The sequence below is a fragment of the Sminthopsis crassicaudata genome, chromosome 3 (genome assembly GCF_048593235.1).
Source record: "Sminthopsis crassicaudata isolate SCR6 chromosome 3, ASM4859323v1, whole genome shotgun sequence".
In the NCBI taxonomy this organism is placed as follows: Eukaryota; Metazoa; Chordata; class Mammalia; order Dasyuromorphia; family Dasyuridae; genus Sminthopsis; species Sminthopsis crassicaudata.
In genome coordinates this window covers 391,449,314-391,468,896 of record NC_133619.1, presented here as the reverse complement: position 1 = coordinate 391,468,896, position 19,583 = coordinate 391,449,314, and the positions used below count along the sequence as shown (strand labels likewise).

At 32.7% G+C, this 19,583-nt stretch overlaps 1 protein-coding gene across 3 annotated transcripts in view; it reads right to left on the bottom strand.

The window, feature by feature from the left end:
* The window catches only part of ACVR2A (activin A receptor type 2A), a 141,668-nt gene that overhangs the window by 39,190 nt on the left and 82,895 nt on the right, over positions 1 to 19,583 (bottom strand). For all 3 annotated transcript variants that reach the window (XM_074302119.1, XM_074302120.1, XM_074302121.1), the window contains exons 2-4: positions 18,992 to 19,199; positions 12,702 to 12,811; positions 12,365 to 12,519 (exon numbers count right to left, since the gene is read on the bottom strand). In XM_074302119.1, the coding sequence (XP_074158220.1) occupies positions 12,365 to 12,519; positions 12,702 to 12,811; positions 18,992 to 19,199 (473 nt within the window). The remainder of the gene's footprint in view (positions 1 to 12,364; positions 12,520 to 12,701; positions 12,812 to 18,991; positions 19,200 to 19,583) is intronic.

The window sequence follows — 19,583 nt, the reverse complement described above, 5'->3', positions numbered from 1 at the left end:
TCAACATAAAGAAGATCCAACTCACTTCCAGTTGATCAATGATGGACAGAAATAACTACACCCAGAGAAGGAACACTGGGAAGTGAATGTAAATTGTTAGCACTACTGTCTATCTACCCAGGTTACTTATACCTTCAGAAGCTAATAATTAATGTGCAACAAGAAAATGGTATTTACACACATATACTGTATCTAGGTTATATTGTAACACATGTAAAATGTATGGGATTACCTGTCATCGGGGGGAGGGAGTGGAGGGGATAATTTGGAAAAATGAATTAAAAAAAAAAAAAAAAAAGAAAGAAATTTCCTCATTGAAAACTCTCTACTCCCTCCAATCTCTTCCATTCCCCCCTTCTCAAACAATATGGGAAAAGTGGGAAAACTGGTGAGAATATAGAATGCCTCTATATTTGGATGATCTTTTTAAAGGAAAAAAAAAAAAAACATTTTGGTAAATTCATTAATTCTTCTAAAGACTATAGATATTCAAGATGGTATCTTCTAACAAGACAGCATAAAAATCTTTCCACACATTAATGTTTCCTGAGCTATGGCCTTAAAAAAAAAAAAAAAAAAAATTGTCAGCTAATCTTCTCATGATAAGTCTTTCTGAATTTAGAAAGGATAGTATATATACAACAGTAAGTATGCACTTATTGTACCGAAAAATACATGTTTATTTTGGAATTTTACTTTTTCCCAAGTTGAATAATGTTCTACTCATATTTATCATCACTACTCTATATCACTTTTTTGTTGGTTTCTTCCAGATGTTCTCATAACATATCACTTTCATTACTATTTGCATCTAAAAGAAGGCATTTTTTAAATCATAAAGACAGATTTAAGAGATTCCCTCCTTTTACTTAAAAAACTACTAGAGTTGGGGCAGCTAGGTAGTGCAGGGGATACAGCAACAACCCTGAAGTCAGAAGGACCCGAGTTAAAATCTGACCTCACACACTTAACACTTCCCAGCTGTGTGAGACCCTGGACAAGTTACTTATTAACTCCAATCGCCTCAGCAAAAAACAAAAACAAAAAACTATTAGAGTTTCATATAGCTCCTAAGAGGTCATTTTAAATCATAAATTCTCCACTTAAAGAGAACAATTACAGACTGCATCCAAAGCTGCTGGCTTTTGGATACTTTCAATATCTGGAGCTGTCTATATTTGAATCAATAATCACATCAGTGTAAATAATTACAGTATCCATATTACCATGAAAATAAGAGAATTATTTTTCATCCACTGAAGAATGTATGATGGAGCAAAAAAAACCCAAAAAACAAAAAAAAAACAACCTATCAAATATCAAAATAGGATAGACAATGCATATATTTGATTCAACAATACAAATGTCTTGGGAAAACACTAAGATTCAAACCAATTCACACATTTACTGAGAACCTATTATGTTACATGCACAGTATTAGACACAGAGGATACCTAGATAATAACAGACAGATGTTGATCTGTCTTAGACCTTATCTAAAAAAGAAAACAGAGTATTGAATTGCTTTGGGAAATTAAGCATTAAGCTTAATGACTCCTTGCTTTTTCCAGAACCAAAGCACATTATTTTAGCATAACTATCCTTCTATACTGTATGGTATGAGTCATGAAGAACCACAACTTCAGAAGAATTAAAGTTTCAATTAACCCAAAAGGCAAGAGAGGCTATGAATGAGTAGCAATTTATGAATTAGGTAGGTTTCTACCTCATTCAACTGAAACTACTTTGTCCAAAGCTAACAGTGGTCTTTTCACTGCTAAATCTGATGATTTGGGGTAATTCTTTTTTTTTTTTTTTACCCCCCCCCCCCCCGAGGCTGAGGTTAAGTGACTTGCCTAGGGTCACACAGCTAGGAAGTGTTAAGTGTCTGAGACCAAATTTGAACTCAAGTCTTCCTGAATTCAGGGCTGGTGCTCTATCCACTGCGCCACCTAGCTGCCCCCTTTTTGGTAATTCTTTATTGTTTCTGAAGTTTCTGCAACATGCAGACCACCATTCCCTATAGGTTTTGATGATAATGCTCTCTTGGTTCTCCTATCCAATAGCTCCTCAATCTCTTTTGTTGGCTTATCCATATTCTATCTTCTAACCTTGTCACTTTATGTCTTCTCCAATTCCCATGAGTTTAATTGTCATCTCTATTCAAAATATTACTAAGTCTATATCTGTAACTTTGGTCTCTCTGGAGCTCTTGCCCCACGTGATCAACTACTAATATATTATTTGAAGAGAATATCTCATACCCAATTCAAATTCAACAATTCTAAAACAAAACTCCATTATCTTTTGCAAAAGTCCATTACTCTTCAAACTTTCCTGTTTCTATCAAAGATACCAACTTTTTCACAACCTGATCTTATACTTATATAAAATAGCTAAACTGGACTTTTTGCCATTCTTCACATAAGATATTCTATCTCTTCTCTGTTCCTTAACTATTACCCATATCATAAACTAAGTATCATGCACTTAAAACGTTACTTCAATTTCTTAGAATCCCATTTCCTTCAAAATTCTGAAGAAGTTTAGCTTCTACATGAAGGTTGCAACAGTGTTGCCAGATACCAATGATCTTCCCTGTCACAAAATTTAACTTGTACTCATCATCTATTTTGTATATAGCAACAAGATAGACACAGTATAGTCAGTTATTCTTAGGAGTCAAGAAGCCCTGAGTTTAATTAAGTCTACTTGCTGACACACTCTGGATAAGTTATCCTTAGCAAATCACTTATTCTTTCAGTGTATTAGGCAACTCCCCAAGTTCTAGAGAAGATCCTCATTTGTACTGGTAGAGAAAGTTTCCTCATCCACAATATCAATTCAATCCAAATTCATGTATATTTATATATGCTTACTTAAACATTATGCTTACTTATTGTCCTTTCAATGCAGGAGCTGTTTCATTTCTGACTCTGTAGCACAATGCTAAGCACATAGTAAGAGTTTAATAAATAGTTATTGATTGCTTGACTAAGAAGTAAAGAATGTCATCCGCCAGAAATGATGTATAAATCAAAAGATAAATGGACCAGGCAATTGCAGGACAATAAACTTCACTGGTATCTACATTATGCCAAAAAATCTTGGATAATGCACTTAACACACTTCAATTGAACCCACAGTGAAGAACTAGAAAAAGAAGGGTTTAGATAAGTGTTACATGAAACTAGAAAATATAGATTACAATCTACACTAGAGGAAGTATATTTCTTTTGTTACTTATGTAATTTTCATCTACAAGTGATAAATTTATAAAGAAGGTATAGTTAAAGGAAACAAATACTCAAGTTTGGCTACACAAGTACAACTTGCTAACAGATCCATCAAAATTGATATTTTCAGATACCTGAATAGGATCATGAATTTAGATATGGAAGGAACCTAAGTTATCATTAAGTTAAACTCTCTCATTTTGCAAATGTGGAACCTGAGGCCTGGAAAGATTAAGTGTCTTGCCAAAGTCACATATTTTAGATGTATCTGTGGCAAGATTTATATGCAGAACTTTCTTATTTCAAATACAGCATTCTATTGCACCACACTAATTTAAATTCTATCCAAGTATTATATCTCAAAATTATTATCAACTCCTACTCCTTTTTATTTAACACCTTTTCTAGATTCCTTTAATAGATTTTTAATTTAATCCTGTCTTATCATTTCTAAGATTACACTGAGGTTCCAAGCACCTAACCATATTTTGATGAAGAACTTTAAGGACGTTAAGGATTTCTTTAAAAGATACTGCTGCTTAATCAAAACCATCAAGTAAACTGAAACTGAAAGGAAACATACGAAAGCTATTTCATATATATAAAACAGATTTTGATATTTTCAATGATTTATTTTAATTGCTAGGGGAATACATTCTCAAAATTTCAGGACAGTTACTAAAGTACTAAGTACTAAAAGTCAATTAGGTAACTAACTTGCCTTAATGAAATCCTTATTCTTCCAAAGACAGAAGAAGGGATATCAAGGAAACTACTTTGATCTTATTCTGATCACTAAAGAGAAACTGGTCATCAGAGCAGAAATAATAGGAACGTTGGAAGGAAATGACTATTACATATTAGAGTTCTTGATATAGATAAAATTGAAGCAAATATTTTATCCTACTGTGCCTTAGTTTCCTCCTGTAAGATAAAAGGTATAGATGAAAAATCACTGAAAGTCCTTCCAATTTTAAATCTATGTATTATTCTACAATCCCCGATTCTGGGAGATTAAATGTTTAAGAGTCCAGAGAAAGAACAGGTAGGATCCTATAAACCTGAAATTATATAAAGGGGAAATTAAGGAAAATGCTTTCATGAACAAAATTCTAATGTCATAAACAAAAATGACAATAATATAAGTCTAAAGGGAATCATGTCTTTATAAATTAATAGATAATGAAGAATAAATATAAAACAAAAATAACAAAATGGAGAATAAATATAAAACATAAATAACAAGATGGTTGCCTAAGTAGAAGCTGGTTATTCAATTACCCAACTGCTATTCCAGCAAAAACTTAAAAGTTGCTCTACGCAAAATAATGATCAAGAAATCCAAAGAGCAACTTGTTATAGTTGCCATCCATCCAAGAATTGTACAAAATTAGCCAAGGCCTTTGAGCAAGAGGAAAAGAGCCACTAGAACTAGCATAGGAGGGGGAAAAAAACTGGCAACCTCCCAGTTAGTAAAGAGATGAGCCAGAGATATGTACAGTTCCAAGTCTCTATGACTGGAGGCTGCAAAAATGGAAGCCTCATCCAAGAAATCAATGAGGCCATCAGGAATCTATAAGAGAGGATGTTGGAATTGCATTTATGAGGTTTCTGAAACTCTATCCTGAGATGCCATAAAAAGCTCTAAGTCCAGTGCTCTGACCCTCAATAACCCAAGGGGGACCAAACCCTAAGTTCACCCTAGAAACCCAGGTGACTCAAGTCAAACTTAGCAAAGGGTCAACTATTTCATCTAAAAGCCCAGCAAAGAGCAGAGATTGCTTCTGGTACAAAGGCTCAGTTGAGGAAGGAAGACTACAAATAAGGATAAACCAACAAGATAATAAACCTCATTTATATTATTGTTTTTAGTCATAATTCTATTTTCAGGCAGGCAGGTCAGGTAATAGGGAGAACAATGATATATCAATCTAAGAACAATAATAAAGCTTGAAGTAGACTCCAAGACAGAGAGTAAGTACCTCTTTTACAGTCTCCATTAGAAGTTCAAATTGAATGGATTGTGTATATCCCCTGGAAAAATAGGGGGAATGAGACTGCTACAAATGTGGAAATGAAGCAAGATCTTTTCCCCCTCTCTCACTCCAAATCAGTCATCCTTTCTTCCTCCTGTGGAAGAACCTAAGTCAATTTACTGACTTAACTGATGACCTGAGAATTTCCTTTCTCCTTTAGATGATGGCCCTCATCAGCTTCCAACTACCCATTGATCCATCCATCTAACCATCCAATTTCATAAAGTCCAATTCAAGAGGCAGTATGTTCAGTAACAAGTGTATTTCAAATATAGCAGCAGAAACAGCCTGGGTACCCTGGTTATTAACCACAACCTCAAATGTTCTGGGGATAAAGAAGGAAGGAGATGAAGAACCAAGTTATCTGCCAGAAAGGATGCTGGAGTTTCATTTGTGGAACATGTCTCCTATGAAATCATAATTTCCAGAGGATATCTTATGATAAATGATCCATATGATTTGGGAGGGAGGGGAAATACAAAAAAAGATAGGAACATTTTAACAGTTTCAAAATGCAGAAAAGAGAAAGGAAGTACTAGTGTTAAAGAACTGGAAACTCAAAGATACAAACTGAGCAAGACAGGTTTAGATGACTAAAAAAATCTTTGTACTCAGGTATTGGTTCAACAAATGACCTACAAATTTCCTGCCAAATTTAAATTCTATGTGTTTGGGAAGATAATAATGAAGAACCTATTATATTTAAGGGAAATAAGCAAACCTATGATTATTAAAATTGCATCCCTACGTAGCTAATTTCTAATCGAAAATTATAGCTGACCATTATTTGTTTAAAATCATACTCTAAAGTGAACAAAAAGGTTAACTAAAACAAATAGTTGATGATGTTAAAGATATGATAACTGAATATTTATTAAGAATTTGTTTATCTATTGCCTTATATATAGACCATTAAATTTATGATAGAATGCAATGGAGAATTTGTATTTCATCATTAGTTATACAAGTCAGGTTATTAAAAAGAGAAAGATGTAAATACATCTTTGTGGACTAGTAAAATTATTTATGCCTGTTTGTAAACTACCACATACTCACCAAAACTACTGTTAATTCAATGTACAACTCTTCCCTTAGACCTCTATTCTTTTTTCATAAAATGCTCCCACAATCATTTACTGAAATAAGGCACGTCAATGAAAAAAACTTCCCTGCACAATATAGTTCATGGACAAAAGAAGAAACATAAGAATTTTAATATGCATCTCTAAGATATCAAAACAAATGTAGGTGCCCTTTTAAATCAATTTAATGTATAAATAATTCTTTAATAAAATACTTCCAATGTTATCTTAGCATATCATATTCTTACCTCAACCAAAGTGCTGTGAAGTTAGCTCCCCAGAGTCTAGATATCTCCCAATGCTATCTTACTCTATTAGTAAATTCTTCTTAAACATATAACTAACCTCTCCAATATCAATGAAAATCTAAAATCTTTGTATTAAAGTATTTATACTCTCCTTCCTCATATTCTATTTATGAACCAAAAAAGCTGAAGCAGGGTGTTCCTATAATTCACCCCAAGGATGAGATGATAAATTCTTTGGATTTCCTTTGGAAATTATTAAATTAAAAAAAAAAATCTAAGTGATCCTTGGCATTTTACAAACAGGAATATAATCAGTTAAAAATTAACATTAATTTGTTTAGTCCCAAAGTAACAGAGGAAATGGATCTGAAAGGAACAACACACATAGGGAGAAAAACCAGATGGGTCCAGAAAAAAAAAATAAAGAGTACAGCTTTCCCATATTCATAACATAGGATGGCAAGACACAAAGACCCCAAAGGCAAAATCCATAAACCTATTTCATTAATAACCAAGCAAACAGGGTCTGTGCAGGTCTGATGGGGAAAGAAATAAATTCAAGTTATTTTTTTTAAAACAACTTTTTAAAATCCTTTTAGTTGTTCTTTAACTCAGTGCTTTAGAAACTACTTTTGAGTCCTGGGGCAGCTAGTTGACAAAGTAGAAAAAGCAGCAACCCCTGGAGTCAATATGCCTCAGACATTCAGAAACATATGACCCTGAGCAAGTCATTTTATCTCAACTGTCTTCACCCTCAAAAAATTACATCTGAGTCCTGAATTAAAGCTTCCTTCGTAATTGAGCAAACTCAGTCTGCTGAAGAGTCCATTTCTGCACAAACCATAGCAGATTCTTTAGTAGAAGTGACTGAGTAAAAAGCTACTCATACATTCACACATAAATAGGGTAGAAAAAAGCAAGAATGTAATTTGTTACCAATTAAAAATTAACCATTTCCTTCTGTACTCTTGGTGTGTGGTTATTTTATGTATTGTCCATGGACAAAAGTTCAATGGATAAAAGAAGTTTCAAAGATCATCATGGATTTCCCAGTATATAGTAATCTAAGGGGTCAAAAATATATATTTTTTAATCAGAAGGATTGGAATTTGTCCATTTCAGAGCTTCAAAACAACACAAAAAAATTAGGTAAGAAAATTCCAACATCTTTATTAGTCTTATTTGGAGAAAACCCTAGACATTGTATTACACTTAATCATAAACAAAAACAAACAAAACCCACTTGATTGGAATGGCTTTCAAGAAAGAAAACATTCATATGTCAACAGTATAAGATCATTTATTAAGATGAAATTAAAACATTTGTTTTAGGAACAATCCTTAAAGTTATATTCCTGCCACTGTAAAACAAGCAATTTCTGGGGACCAAAATCCATTTGCTTACTACTAATATGAATCTTTCACGGAAGCAATCTGGATTCCCATGTAGGTCTCCAGAAGAAACAAAAAGCCTCATAGAGATTATATTTGTATCCAACATTAAAGAACTTTATTCTCTATTTGACATCAGATGTTAATGCTGAATTTTTAATATAGGAAGATGGAGTAAAAGTGTTCAAAATGCAAACTATTAGCTACACAGAGTCAATTTCTCAAAAAAACAGAGACTTACAGATTTTGAGCAACAAAAGACCTTAGAAGTCATCAAATCTTTAATTTTACACACAAAGGAACTCAGACTGAGATATACAAAAACTTCCTTAAGGTAACAAATTAAGGCAGACCAAAAAAAAAAAAAAAAAAAAAAAAAAGCCCCATTCTCTGATTCTATATCCAAAGCTCCTTCCATTGAGTCACTTCACCTTGCAATGAACTAAGTAAAGTATTTTATTCCATGTTTCCTTGTACCCTTTCACACTGCTCCATCCCCTCTCCCCTACAAAAAATTCAGTTCCTCCCTCACTTACCCATCACAAAAAACATTGTTTACTTCAAGGGAAACAAAGTACTTTGTGACAAAATAAAATCAGCTATAGTTCAAAAAGCACTACAACCAGCAGTCTCGAAACCCTGGGATCTAAATATACATATACATGGATATAGGTGTGGGTATGTATAAATATACATATGTACACATTTTTACATGCATATGAATATTTACACATATTTTAATAATCTTCTCATATCTCCTTGACCCCCAATTTGAAAATCATTGTTTTAAAGAATTAATTTATATTAAAAATAGCTGTGAGTCCTTTTGGGGGTGGCAAGGAACTGGAACCTGAGTGGATGTCCTTCAGTTGGGGGATGGCTGAATAAGTTATGGTATATGAATGTTATAAAATATTATTGTTCTATAAGAAACAATAAACAGGATGATTTCAGAAAGGCATAGAGAAACTAATATGAACTGATGTTGAGTGAAGTGAGTAGAACCAGGAGAACATTACATACAGCAGCAATAAGATTATATAATGATCAACTGTGATGGACTTGGCTGTTTTCAACAATGAGGTGATTAAGGGTAATTCCAACAGATTTGTGATAGAAAGAGCCTTCCTCATGGAGAGAGAGAACTGTGGAGACTGAATGTAAATCAAGGCATAGTATTTTCACCTTTTTTGTTGTTATTTGTTTACTTGTTTTTTTTCTCTTATCCTCCAACTCCCTTGATTTCTTGAACAACATGACAAAAAATGTTTAGAACTCCCCATGTTTAAACTATATTGTATTACTTGCTGTCTAGGGGATGGAGGACTGGGGAAGGAGAAAAGTTTGGAACAAAAGGTTTCACAAGTGTGATAGAAAACTATCTGCACATATTTTGAACAATAAAAAGCTATTTTTTTTCAAGTATAGCTGTGCCTTCTGTGTCTCTACTCTGTTTTAGATTCCACTTTAATTCTATGTATATTAGCATTAATTCATTCAATTTCATATTTAAATCATTAAAGATAAGAAAATTATCTTCTGTAAAATTTAGCCCCAAAATTAGTAAAGTTCAATACACATAATAAGCATTCCATAAATACTAAATATAGTGTTAGAAGTACTTTCAGGAAGAGAATTTCACAACATCTTAAGGAACTGATGAGACTAGAGCAAAAAACAAACTTTCTTGAAAACTCTCAAAGATGGTAAATACTATAAATGGCCCTATCATCCTATAGGGGAAATAACTTGAGATAACAGGAACAAACATTATGTGAAATGGAATAAAAACATGTTTTCTGAAATAGAAGATCACCTAACTTTGCATAAATAAAATAAAAATAATTTCTGGAGAGCTCCATGTTTATAAAAGCACAAAGAATATTTAAAACATGCCCTACACTGTATCTGTGATGGCTAAGTGGTTAATTTATGTTTGGTGGCAGCATTACTCTTTCACAAAACAGTAACAAGAGAGCAATGAGACTGTCAACTTAAACATAATTCATAAAATCTGACTTATTTCCTCTTTCTCAATAAAGTATCCAATTTATAAGGATTCAAAATAAGGAATCAATACAGTAACAGATAAATGAAATGAATATATTAAAGTAAAAGTCATGGGGGCAAATAATCCACATCTTATAGAGACAGTTGTCTATAGGTTCTCCATGAATGATTTTGAGCTAATAATATTTGCACTACCTAGTTCCCCAAGGTTGCTATTAGAAAGAAACTACTGTGGTTTTTCTCAAGAGCATTACATCATACTTTATATGCTCAACTATCTGATCTGCTTTTGCTCCTTTCTATGAGTTTTGTGCTTATCTTCCCATTTGCCAGCCTTTAATCACACTCTTCTCTATGCCTTCTAATACTGTCTTCTCAAACCTTTTTAGTGGTAGTTGCCTTTCTGAGTATCACTTATAAGAAAGTCACTGATAGCTTAATTTTGTTTGATCATATTAAACAAATTAGGTTTTCCTTATCTTGGATCACAAGAACCTATGGTACTGTGTAACACAAGTATGTTACTATGGCCCAGAGAGTTGAATGTTTGATTGGTTGTTCCAGACTCCATTTCTTCACTTACTGAATTGCTACCTACTCTTAAAAGCCTAGTTCAAATGTCATCTCCTTCATAAATTCTTCCCTGACTGTTCCTCTCCTTTTCTCTTGCTCTGCCCCTAATCAAAAAACACATCAAACTTCAAATAATTCTTTGTTTTGCAGCTTTCTAATGCACTTGGCACATAATGTAATGAATTAATTATATATGTTTGTAACTTATTCTCCCTGCTAGACTATAAGCTTCATGAGGGAAAGAACCAGGGCTTACTTAAATTTGATATTCAAAGAATTTAGCCAAAAAAAAAAAAAATGTATCTAATAAATGCTGGTTGGATCAATTTGCAATACAAATATAAAATTCTATAATGACAAACCAATTGTTTCTACTATACCTAAAATCTTAGCTATAAAGTTTAGGAACTCAATACTACTTTATGGACATTTTTATCTATGTCCTTTGTAAAATCTTATGTGGATTAAGGGATTAAGGGAACTAATGCAAAAAACAACAACAACAACAACAAAAAAAAAACAGAAACTTTAAACCACTTGAAAGAAATATATTCTGTAAATAAATATTCAGGACAAGAATTTACTTTGACCTTAAAATGATAAGATAATCATTTCTTTCGACAAGTTTGAGACAGTAATTCTATAGATATGACAGAGATAAAGATAAAGCAAGACTTAAGAAAGACAAGTTAATTTGATTTTTTAAATCAAAAGAAAAAAAAATAGCCTAGAATTTTGAGAAGTCTGGAATAAATACAACCAAACATTCAACTTTCTGGTCCATAGTAACATACTTGTGTTACACAGTACCATATGTTCTTATGATCCAAGGTAAGAAGAATCTAATTTGTATAATATGATCAACCAAAATTAAACTATCAGTGACACTCAGAAAGTCAACTACCATTAAAAAGGTTTGAGAGATACTATGAGAATTAAAATTCAATTAGAATTAGAGCCAACAAAAACAAATAAACAAAAAAAGATGCACTTTAAGGAAGGACTCTTACTCTTTACTCTAGGTAAATGCCCCCTAACCAAAAACAAACAAAAAAACTCACCACCACACCTCAGCATTATTTTAATGTTCTTTCTTAAAATAAAATGCTTATAGGTACGTTTTCTGAAATTTGTATGCTTTCCCCCCCAAAAAAGCTCATACTATAAGCTCTAGCCTTTTTTATTGGTTCTACTTCTAGGTAACAAACTCTATCAAGAAAAGTGGTGTAGTGAGTTCTGAGGAAGCTGCTTGACAAAGAAGTTCAATAGGAGATAAGGGAAAAAAGAATTGGAATGTTGACCCCACTCCCACTTTTGCTTCCTATGAATGACAGGGCAAAAAGGAAGAAACCTAATAGGATGCATTCTAGTATTATTTTTACAGCTTCCAAACTGATAAAACGAACAAAAATAAAATTCTCCACAGAAGAACTGGAATACTGTCCCATTCCCAACTTTGTCACCATCCATTCAACCTCAGATTCTAGGAAAAAAGGATTTTGATACAACAAATTCATAACCAAAATCTCCATGAAAATATAACTCTATAAGCTAACTCAAAACAGTGAACTGCTTTAAGTGACCCAAAAGTTTTCATTAAGCTACTGGATTTTTCTACATTTACCCATATTTAGTGAGAAAGAGAATCAGACTTCCAATTTTTTTTAAATTCTAGAAAAAACCTTTCATACAAAACAAACAACTAGGCAATAAGCAAACAAAACCAAACCAAACAAAACGTTAACATATAGAAGCAGCATAAAAATAAGCATAACAGAATAACTTACTTGGGTTGGAACAAGTACAGGAGGGTATGCCAACTTGTGATGCCTATACATCCAAAATGAAAGTAGCACAATTCCTGCAATTAGCATGATAGGTACCAATGAATACAGCAAGGTGCTGAATAAGGGTGGCTTCGGTGTAACTGGATTGGAAGTTGCTGTGTATGAAAAATAATCACATTTAAAATTGATATATAAAACTCTGAATTGATATTTACTGAAGGCTCAAAAACTAATTAAAAAAAAAAGGACTATATATAAATCTTACCTACCACAATCAATATTATAAAGAGTAAATTTTAATTGGTTGATTAGACTTTCTTTCCCCCTGCTAACTTACGTATTGTAATCTCCATCTCTGGAAAATAGAAAAACCTTTCATTACACATGTTTCCTTCACAGCAACAGAAATAAACTTCAGGGTTGTCCTTTTTTTCAACACAATCATTCCTATAACAAAGAGAAAAAAGAAAGAATTAGAATTGCAGCTTTTTGACTCATACACTACAAAAAGTTTTACAGAAAAATTGTCAGTATTAAATTAATTAATATATTTATGTTAAATCTAATCTTTTTTTGCATGCCAAAGAACTAGAAATTAAGCAGATGTCCAAAAGCTAAAGAATGGCTAAATTAGCTATGGTATATGAATGCAATGGAATATTATTATTCTATAAGAAATGATGAGCAGACTGATTTTACAAAAGCTAACTGTAGTGAGAAGAACCAGGAGAACATTATATATAGCAGCAAGATTATATAATGATCAACTGTGATGAACTTGACTCTTTTCAACAATATAGTGATTGAAGGCAATTCCAACTGACTTATGGTAGAAAGTACCATCTGCATCATCCAGAGAAAAAGAACTATGAAGACAGAATGTGGATCAAAGTATCATATTTTCATATTTTTTGGTGATTGTTGTTTGTTTGCTTGTTTGTTTTTTTTTCTCATGGTTTTTTTTCCCCTTTTGATCTGACTTTTCTTGTACAATATGACAAATATGGAAATATGTTTAGAAGAATTGAATATGTTTATCCTATATCAGATGCCTGCTGTCTTGGGGAGAGAAAAAATGGAAAAGGAGGGAGAAAAATATGAAACACAAACTTTTGCAAAGATGAATGTTGAAAACTATTTTTGCATGTATTTAGGAAATAAAATACTACTGAAAACTTTTTAAAATACTTTTATTGATTATGGTCCATTAATTTATTTAGCAAAAATTAAATAGCATTGTGTTCCTGGATCTTTTCTGATCAACAGACATTTCTACCTTTAGTTCTTTAAAATTTAGTTTCTTGCTTCTTTGAATGATTTTCTAATAACTCATTATTAGAATGATCTAAAAATTTTACTTTCTCTTGTTTTTTAAGTTATGAAGTTGTGAGAAAGTATCCTCCTATTAAGTAGTATTTAAAAATTTTTGAGATACCTCACTGTGGTATAAATTCAATTCCGGGTAATCAAGGAAGTACAACCCCTGAAAGGTTTTATTAACTTGATGTCCTGCAAAAAGATTATAGTCTGATTCCTTAAAACTAAGCTAAAATCAGAAAGATTTCTTAAAAGAAGGTTGAATACCAGGTTGTTGGCAATAACAAAACATAAAGGTCTTCTAAGATGGTGAGGGACGGTAATATAAAGCTAGTAACGGGAAAGGCAACATTAATGAAAAAGATGGATCATTTGAAATCCTTGAGTATGACAATGTCTAAGTATTCAGGATGTTCTAAGAATATCTTACTCTAAAAGATTATATGAAATTAAATTCCCTTTTCCACCTGTCAAGAAAAAAAACAGCACACTACCAATTCTACAATTCAAGTTAATGGGAAGGAAACATTAGATACCAAAACTCAGTTGTGTTGGGCTTTGGAATGTGATCTGTCATTTTTACAGTAGCAGGTTTACATTCCCTAAACACATGGGACAGTGTTGGGGTAATAAACATGCAGATATCACTCAATTATATAAATATATAACTAAAGAAGCATTCTGTCTTTTGGAGAATTCTATATAAAACAGAGGTATATATGAAAGTACAAGATGTTTTATACACAAACATTAAGATATAGCACATGGACTCTACTGAAATAAACCCAAGTAATAAAATAAAGCTAGGCCTTCAATATCAGATCTGCATAGAACAGCACAAAACACTGAAATTACTGAGTATTTTTTTACTTATTTTAAACCAAACATTTAGCAAATAAATTTAAGATATATATATTTTTAAATAATCTGTAATCTTCTCATTTGTATAAAATGTTGAATTCACAACTAGATGTACATTCAATTCTAAAGCTCATACATTTTTTTGAAAGAAAATCTCCATAAATTTTAGCAGAATCAAATGATAATAAAAAGGTGACACCTATGTTCATCTATAGAAAAGGTGAATGTAGATTATTACTAAACAAACATATAAGTTGTAGAATTATAACAAAACTTCCCCTATAGTATTTATACTTAAGTCTCCAACTGCTTATCAATGACCAGTTTTAATGAAAATTACTTTTCCTCAATTTAAATTGATGTTTTATTCTTTGGCTACTTATTTTTGTGCATTTTTTAATCCCTTTCTTTTCTTGCTTTTTCCTGTAGTCCTATTCAATTTTAACTTATTTAGACAAGCTAATACTTAAGATAAGAAGTAGCAAGACAGGGGCAGAGAGCTACCTTTTGAACTAGAAGACCTGGGTTTAAGTCCTTACCTCTGCCATACTAAAGCTGTGTCATCCTGGGCAAAGCACTAGATTAACTTCTCTAAGACTACAAGAAGCTTTGTATCAGGAGTTTCCTACACCCAATAAACTACAATTTTAGGGGAAAAAAAAGACACAAACTTTTAAAAACTATAAAACTCAAAAGTGTTCAACTTTTTCCCAGAAAGAAGTCTAAGGAATATTGTGTCACTAAACTGCTCACTGTAGATATCATAGCTGACTTTCAATGAATGGGCTAAGCTTTTAATATTTTATGATTCTCTTAGTATCAACAATTTCCAAAATGGTCCTTCAGGAATGGCCAACCAATTGAGAAGGCTTACAAGCTGTGGTTTAACTTCTGCTTGAGCTAGATATTCTACTTTGGGAATATCCTAATTGTCAAGAAATTTTTCTTGACAAAAAGTGTAATTTGGACCTTTTGCACCTACCTACTGCTTCTGATTCTGACCTCTGAGGCCAACAACAAGTCTGATCTCTAAGATGCCAACTCTTAAAATTCGTGAAGACATTTGTTTACACTGTCCCTTTTCATCTCCAGATTAAATATCCCCAGGTCCTAAAAGCTCTTCACCTTTCCCTACTTCTATCTTCTGGACATTTTCTAGTTCATCAATTTCCTTGTTAAGCTTTGTTGCTGAACAACATAGAAGGTCTGAGAAGGACAATGGTACAGGTGGGCTCTTCACTCCTAGAAGATGTCTCTGTTCATCAAGCCCAAAGCTGCACTAGGATTTGGCCCAGATGTCTTCCTATTGACATATATTGAGCTTGCAATCCACTAAAATCCACAGATTTGTTTTTTTCAGGACAACTACTAGTCAACAATATCTTTCTCAACTTGTACTTGTGAAGTTGGTTTTTTTTTTTTTAAACTTAACATTAAGACATTTATCCCTTTTGAATTTTATGTTATGAAAGAGATTCAGTCCTAAGCCTACAAGTCTTTTTCAACTCTTATCTAGTGTATTTGCTATCCTTCCCAGATTTATCGCCTACAAATTTTATGAGAATACTACTATCCGTGCCTTTATCCAAATGGCTGATAAAAAGGTAAACCAGCACAAGGCCCAGCAAAGATTACTAGAGTACTACATCAGAAACATTCCACATGCTGACCACTAGCACATTACAACAACACTTTTAGTAAGACTATCTAAACACTTTTAAATCCACCTAACTGAATTGTCATCTAATCCAAATTCTTCAACTTTCTTCACAAAATTAGTATGAAATAATTTATAGGCAAACTATATCCCACAGTATCTTCCTCATCTACTATTTTAGAAATCTATCAAAAAGGGAAATGAGGGTAGTGAGGCATAAGTACTCCTGATAAAGCCATGCTAGTTCTCTGTAAACATGGCTGTTCACCAAGCATGTCTTTAATGAGCCATTCTCGAATTTTCCCAGGAAGTAAAGTCAAGTTAACAAGGATCTATAGTTTGCAGATACTGTTTTCTCCCCACACTCCTTCAATTTTATGGCATGATTCCCATTTTCAATGATTTTTCAAATTTCACTGACAGTGACTGCACAATCAAATCTGTCTGTTCTTTTATTACTCAAGATGTAATTCATTTGGGTCAGGCAACCTGAATTCATCAAGGAAAGCTAGCTAGGTATTTTCTTACTATAGTCTTACTTATCTTGGGTATAAACTCTTTCTTAGTCATTTCCAGGGCAAGGGTCATTATTTCTAGCAGAGAACACAGAAGTAAAACATGAACTGAGCAGCTCAGCCCCACCTAAATAGTATGCAATCATTATCCTGTCCAACCCTCATTAAAGGTCCTCTCATACTTGGATGCTCTTTTCTATCCTACTACAAATGAAATAATCTAAATCCTTTTGTTGTCCTCAATGCTTAACTCATTTTGATTTTTAACCTTCCCGACAGTTTTTACAGCACTATGCCATCTTATATTACCCCTTTGTTATCTGGCTTAGTTGCTATCTTTAGTGTATTTGTATTTAAATTTAAGTTGGAGAGTCTTTGTGATTCCACAAAAGTCTCTACAGACTAAATCCTTTCCTCCTCATTTGGAATTCCCTCATTAGTAAGGAAACCTGGCTTAGCATCCTCCCCATTCCACCACCACAGAGGCTTAAAGCTACCTATATGACCTTAGGCAAGTCATTAACCTCTTTTAGCCTCATTTTTCTCATCTTAAAATGAGGGAGTCAGTGGTTTTGGAGGCTCCTTTGAGCACCAGATCTATGACCATCTAAAGCAGAGATTTCAAACTCAAATAGAAACACATACCTGTGGGCAGTAGGTTGACTTAAAACAAAACAAAACAAAACAAAAAAACAAAACAAAACAACAAAAAAAAAAAAAAAAAAAAAAAACACACAAAACACAAATTAACATTATCTATGTTACATTGTATTTTTACTTATTTCGTTTAAGCGTTTCCAATTACACAGAAATCCGATTCAGGAGCTGGGACAGAAGTTTGACATCTCTAGTCTAGAGTTCTTCAAGATTTAAGTCTCAGATGGCAGATTCCTCCAAGCTATGTTCTCTTCTTTGTAATATACTTTTTTGATCAGGACCAAGCACAGTGCCCTGGATTATAGATGTTTAAAAAATGCTTGACAATACCCCAACTCTTCAATCAGAAGGCACTCAAAGGTGAAAAGAAAAGCTTTTTACCAAAAATCTCAATCTGTATTTAGGCATCAATGATAACTTGTAACTTGAATACTTTCTGATTCATTAGCTGTTTCTCAATAAACTTAACACCTATTAAAAACTAGATTTATTCCATTCCATTGTATTTTATTTTTAGTTCTATATTCCCCCATCCATCCAATGAGAAGGCAAAAAATACAAAATTAATGACAAATATGAAGTCATACAAAACCTATTTTCACATTAGCATATTCCAAAATGAAAAAAAAAATGCTTCAATCTTTATTACGAGTTCCTATCACTTTTCTAACAAGGCCACATGGCCAAAGAGATAGAAAAATAAGACGAATTTAGAGACCAAGTATAAATGTATTTATACTTTTGGACAGAGCTGTTCATTATTAATGATATATGGCTAAGATCTGATCTGTGGTGGCTAAATGATGGCTGTTAACAGGGACTAGTTTGTACTAGTTACATGATGATGCAGCACTTTTTAAGTTCTGAAATGTAAGGTAAACTAACTAAAGATTTTCTTTATTTCTTTTTTTTTTTCCCCAGGATCCTTTAATCTCCTTAGCATTGCCCTCATAAAAATCAAAGGACTAATTCTCACCAGTAAATATAAAATACCTATGGAAATTAGCAACAGTATCTTCCCTTCAGTGAGAAACCCAACCACTAAAGTCACTCTACTCCAACCTGAAATATTTGATATAAGTTCATTTAATGAAATGGCTTTTTAAATAAGATGGTTTTGTAATATAATTTCTAATATTGAGTTAAAATGTTTCTTGGGAAAGAAAACAAAGAACTCTATTGAAAAAAATAAAATAGAGTAAGATTAGTTACTTCAGGACATTTGAAGAACAAAACAAAAAAAAAAGAAAAAGTGAGATTTCTAATACTTTTCTCTCCCATACAGGTTGGGCAAAGAAATCTTTGGAGCAATTGGAAAATCTATTTTCCTTGAAAATGGACAAAAATAATTTCATTATGCTGACAACTTTGGGTGGAAGTGATTCTAGGTATAGGTATTAATTGCACTTGCTACTTAGGTGTTGATTTAAAACATATTGAAGATGTAAACTCTTTATTGATCTTTAAAAATACAATTACTATTTTTATCTTAAGAACAAAAGGAAATGTTATAGAAATATAGCAACTCATTAAAAATTCTTTGTATTGATATTCCTTTGTAACAACTACTCAATAAAAATTATTTTAGAGCTTCACATAAATAGACTTTTGCTTACTTACCTATCATAACAGTTAATATCATCCAACCAACAACCTTGTTTTACTATTTCAATAGAGCCAGAAATATTTTTCCACGTTGCAAAGCAGTGTCGTCGTTTATCTTTGTCACCATAACAAGGTTCAACACCAGTACGATTCGTTCTATCTTTTTCCCAATTAGCATTATAGAAGATGCATTCCTGCGTTTCTGATCTGCCAAGTATAGCACCTGCCAAGAATAAAAAATAAAATAAAAAATTAACTATTAGCATCAGAAATTAGTATCTTATTTAAAATAAGTATTCAAAGTCTTCTTATTCATATTTTAAGATATGTAGGTTCACTTCCTACTCCCATCCTTTTTCCTATTTCTATTCTTTAGTCAGCATACATTGACACAACCCTGTACCAATCTCTCAATCTCTCTCTCTCTCTTTCCTCCTCCCTCCCTCCCTTCCTTTTCTGTGCTGCGGCAATTGGGGCTAAGTGACTTGCCCAGGGTCACACAGCTAGGAAGTATTAAGTGTCTGAGACCAGATTTGAACTCGAGTCCTCCTGAATTCAGGGCTGGTACTCTATCCAATGCATCACCTAGCTCCCCCAATAATCTATA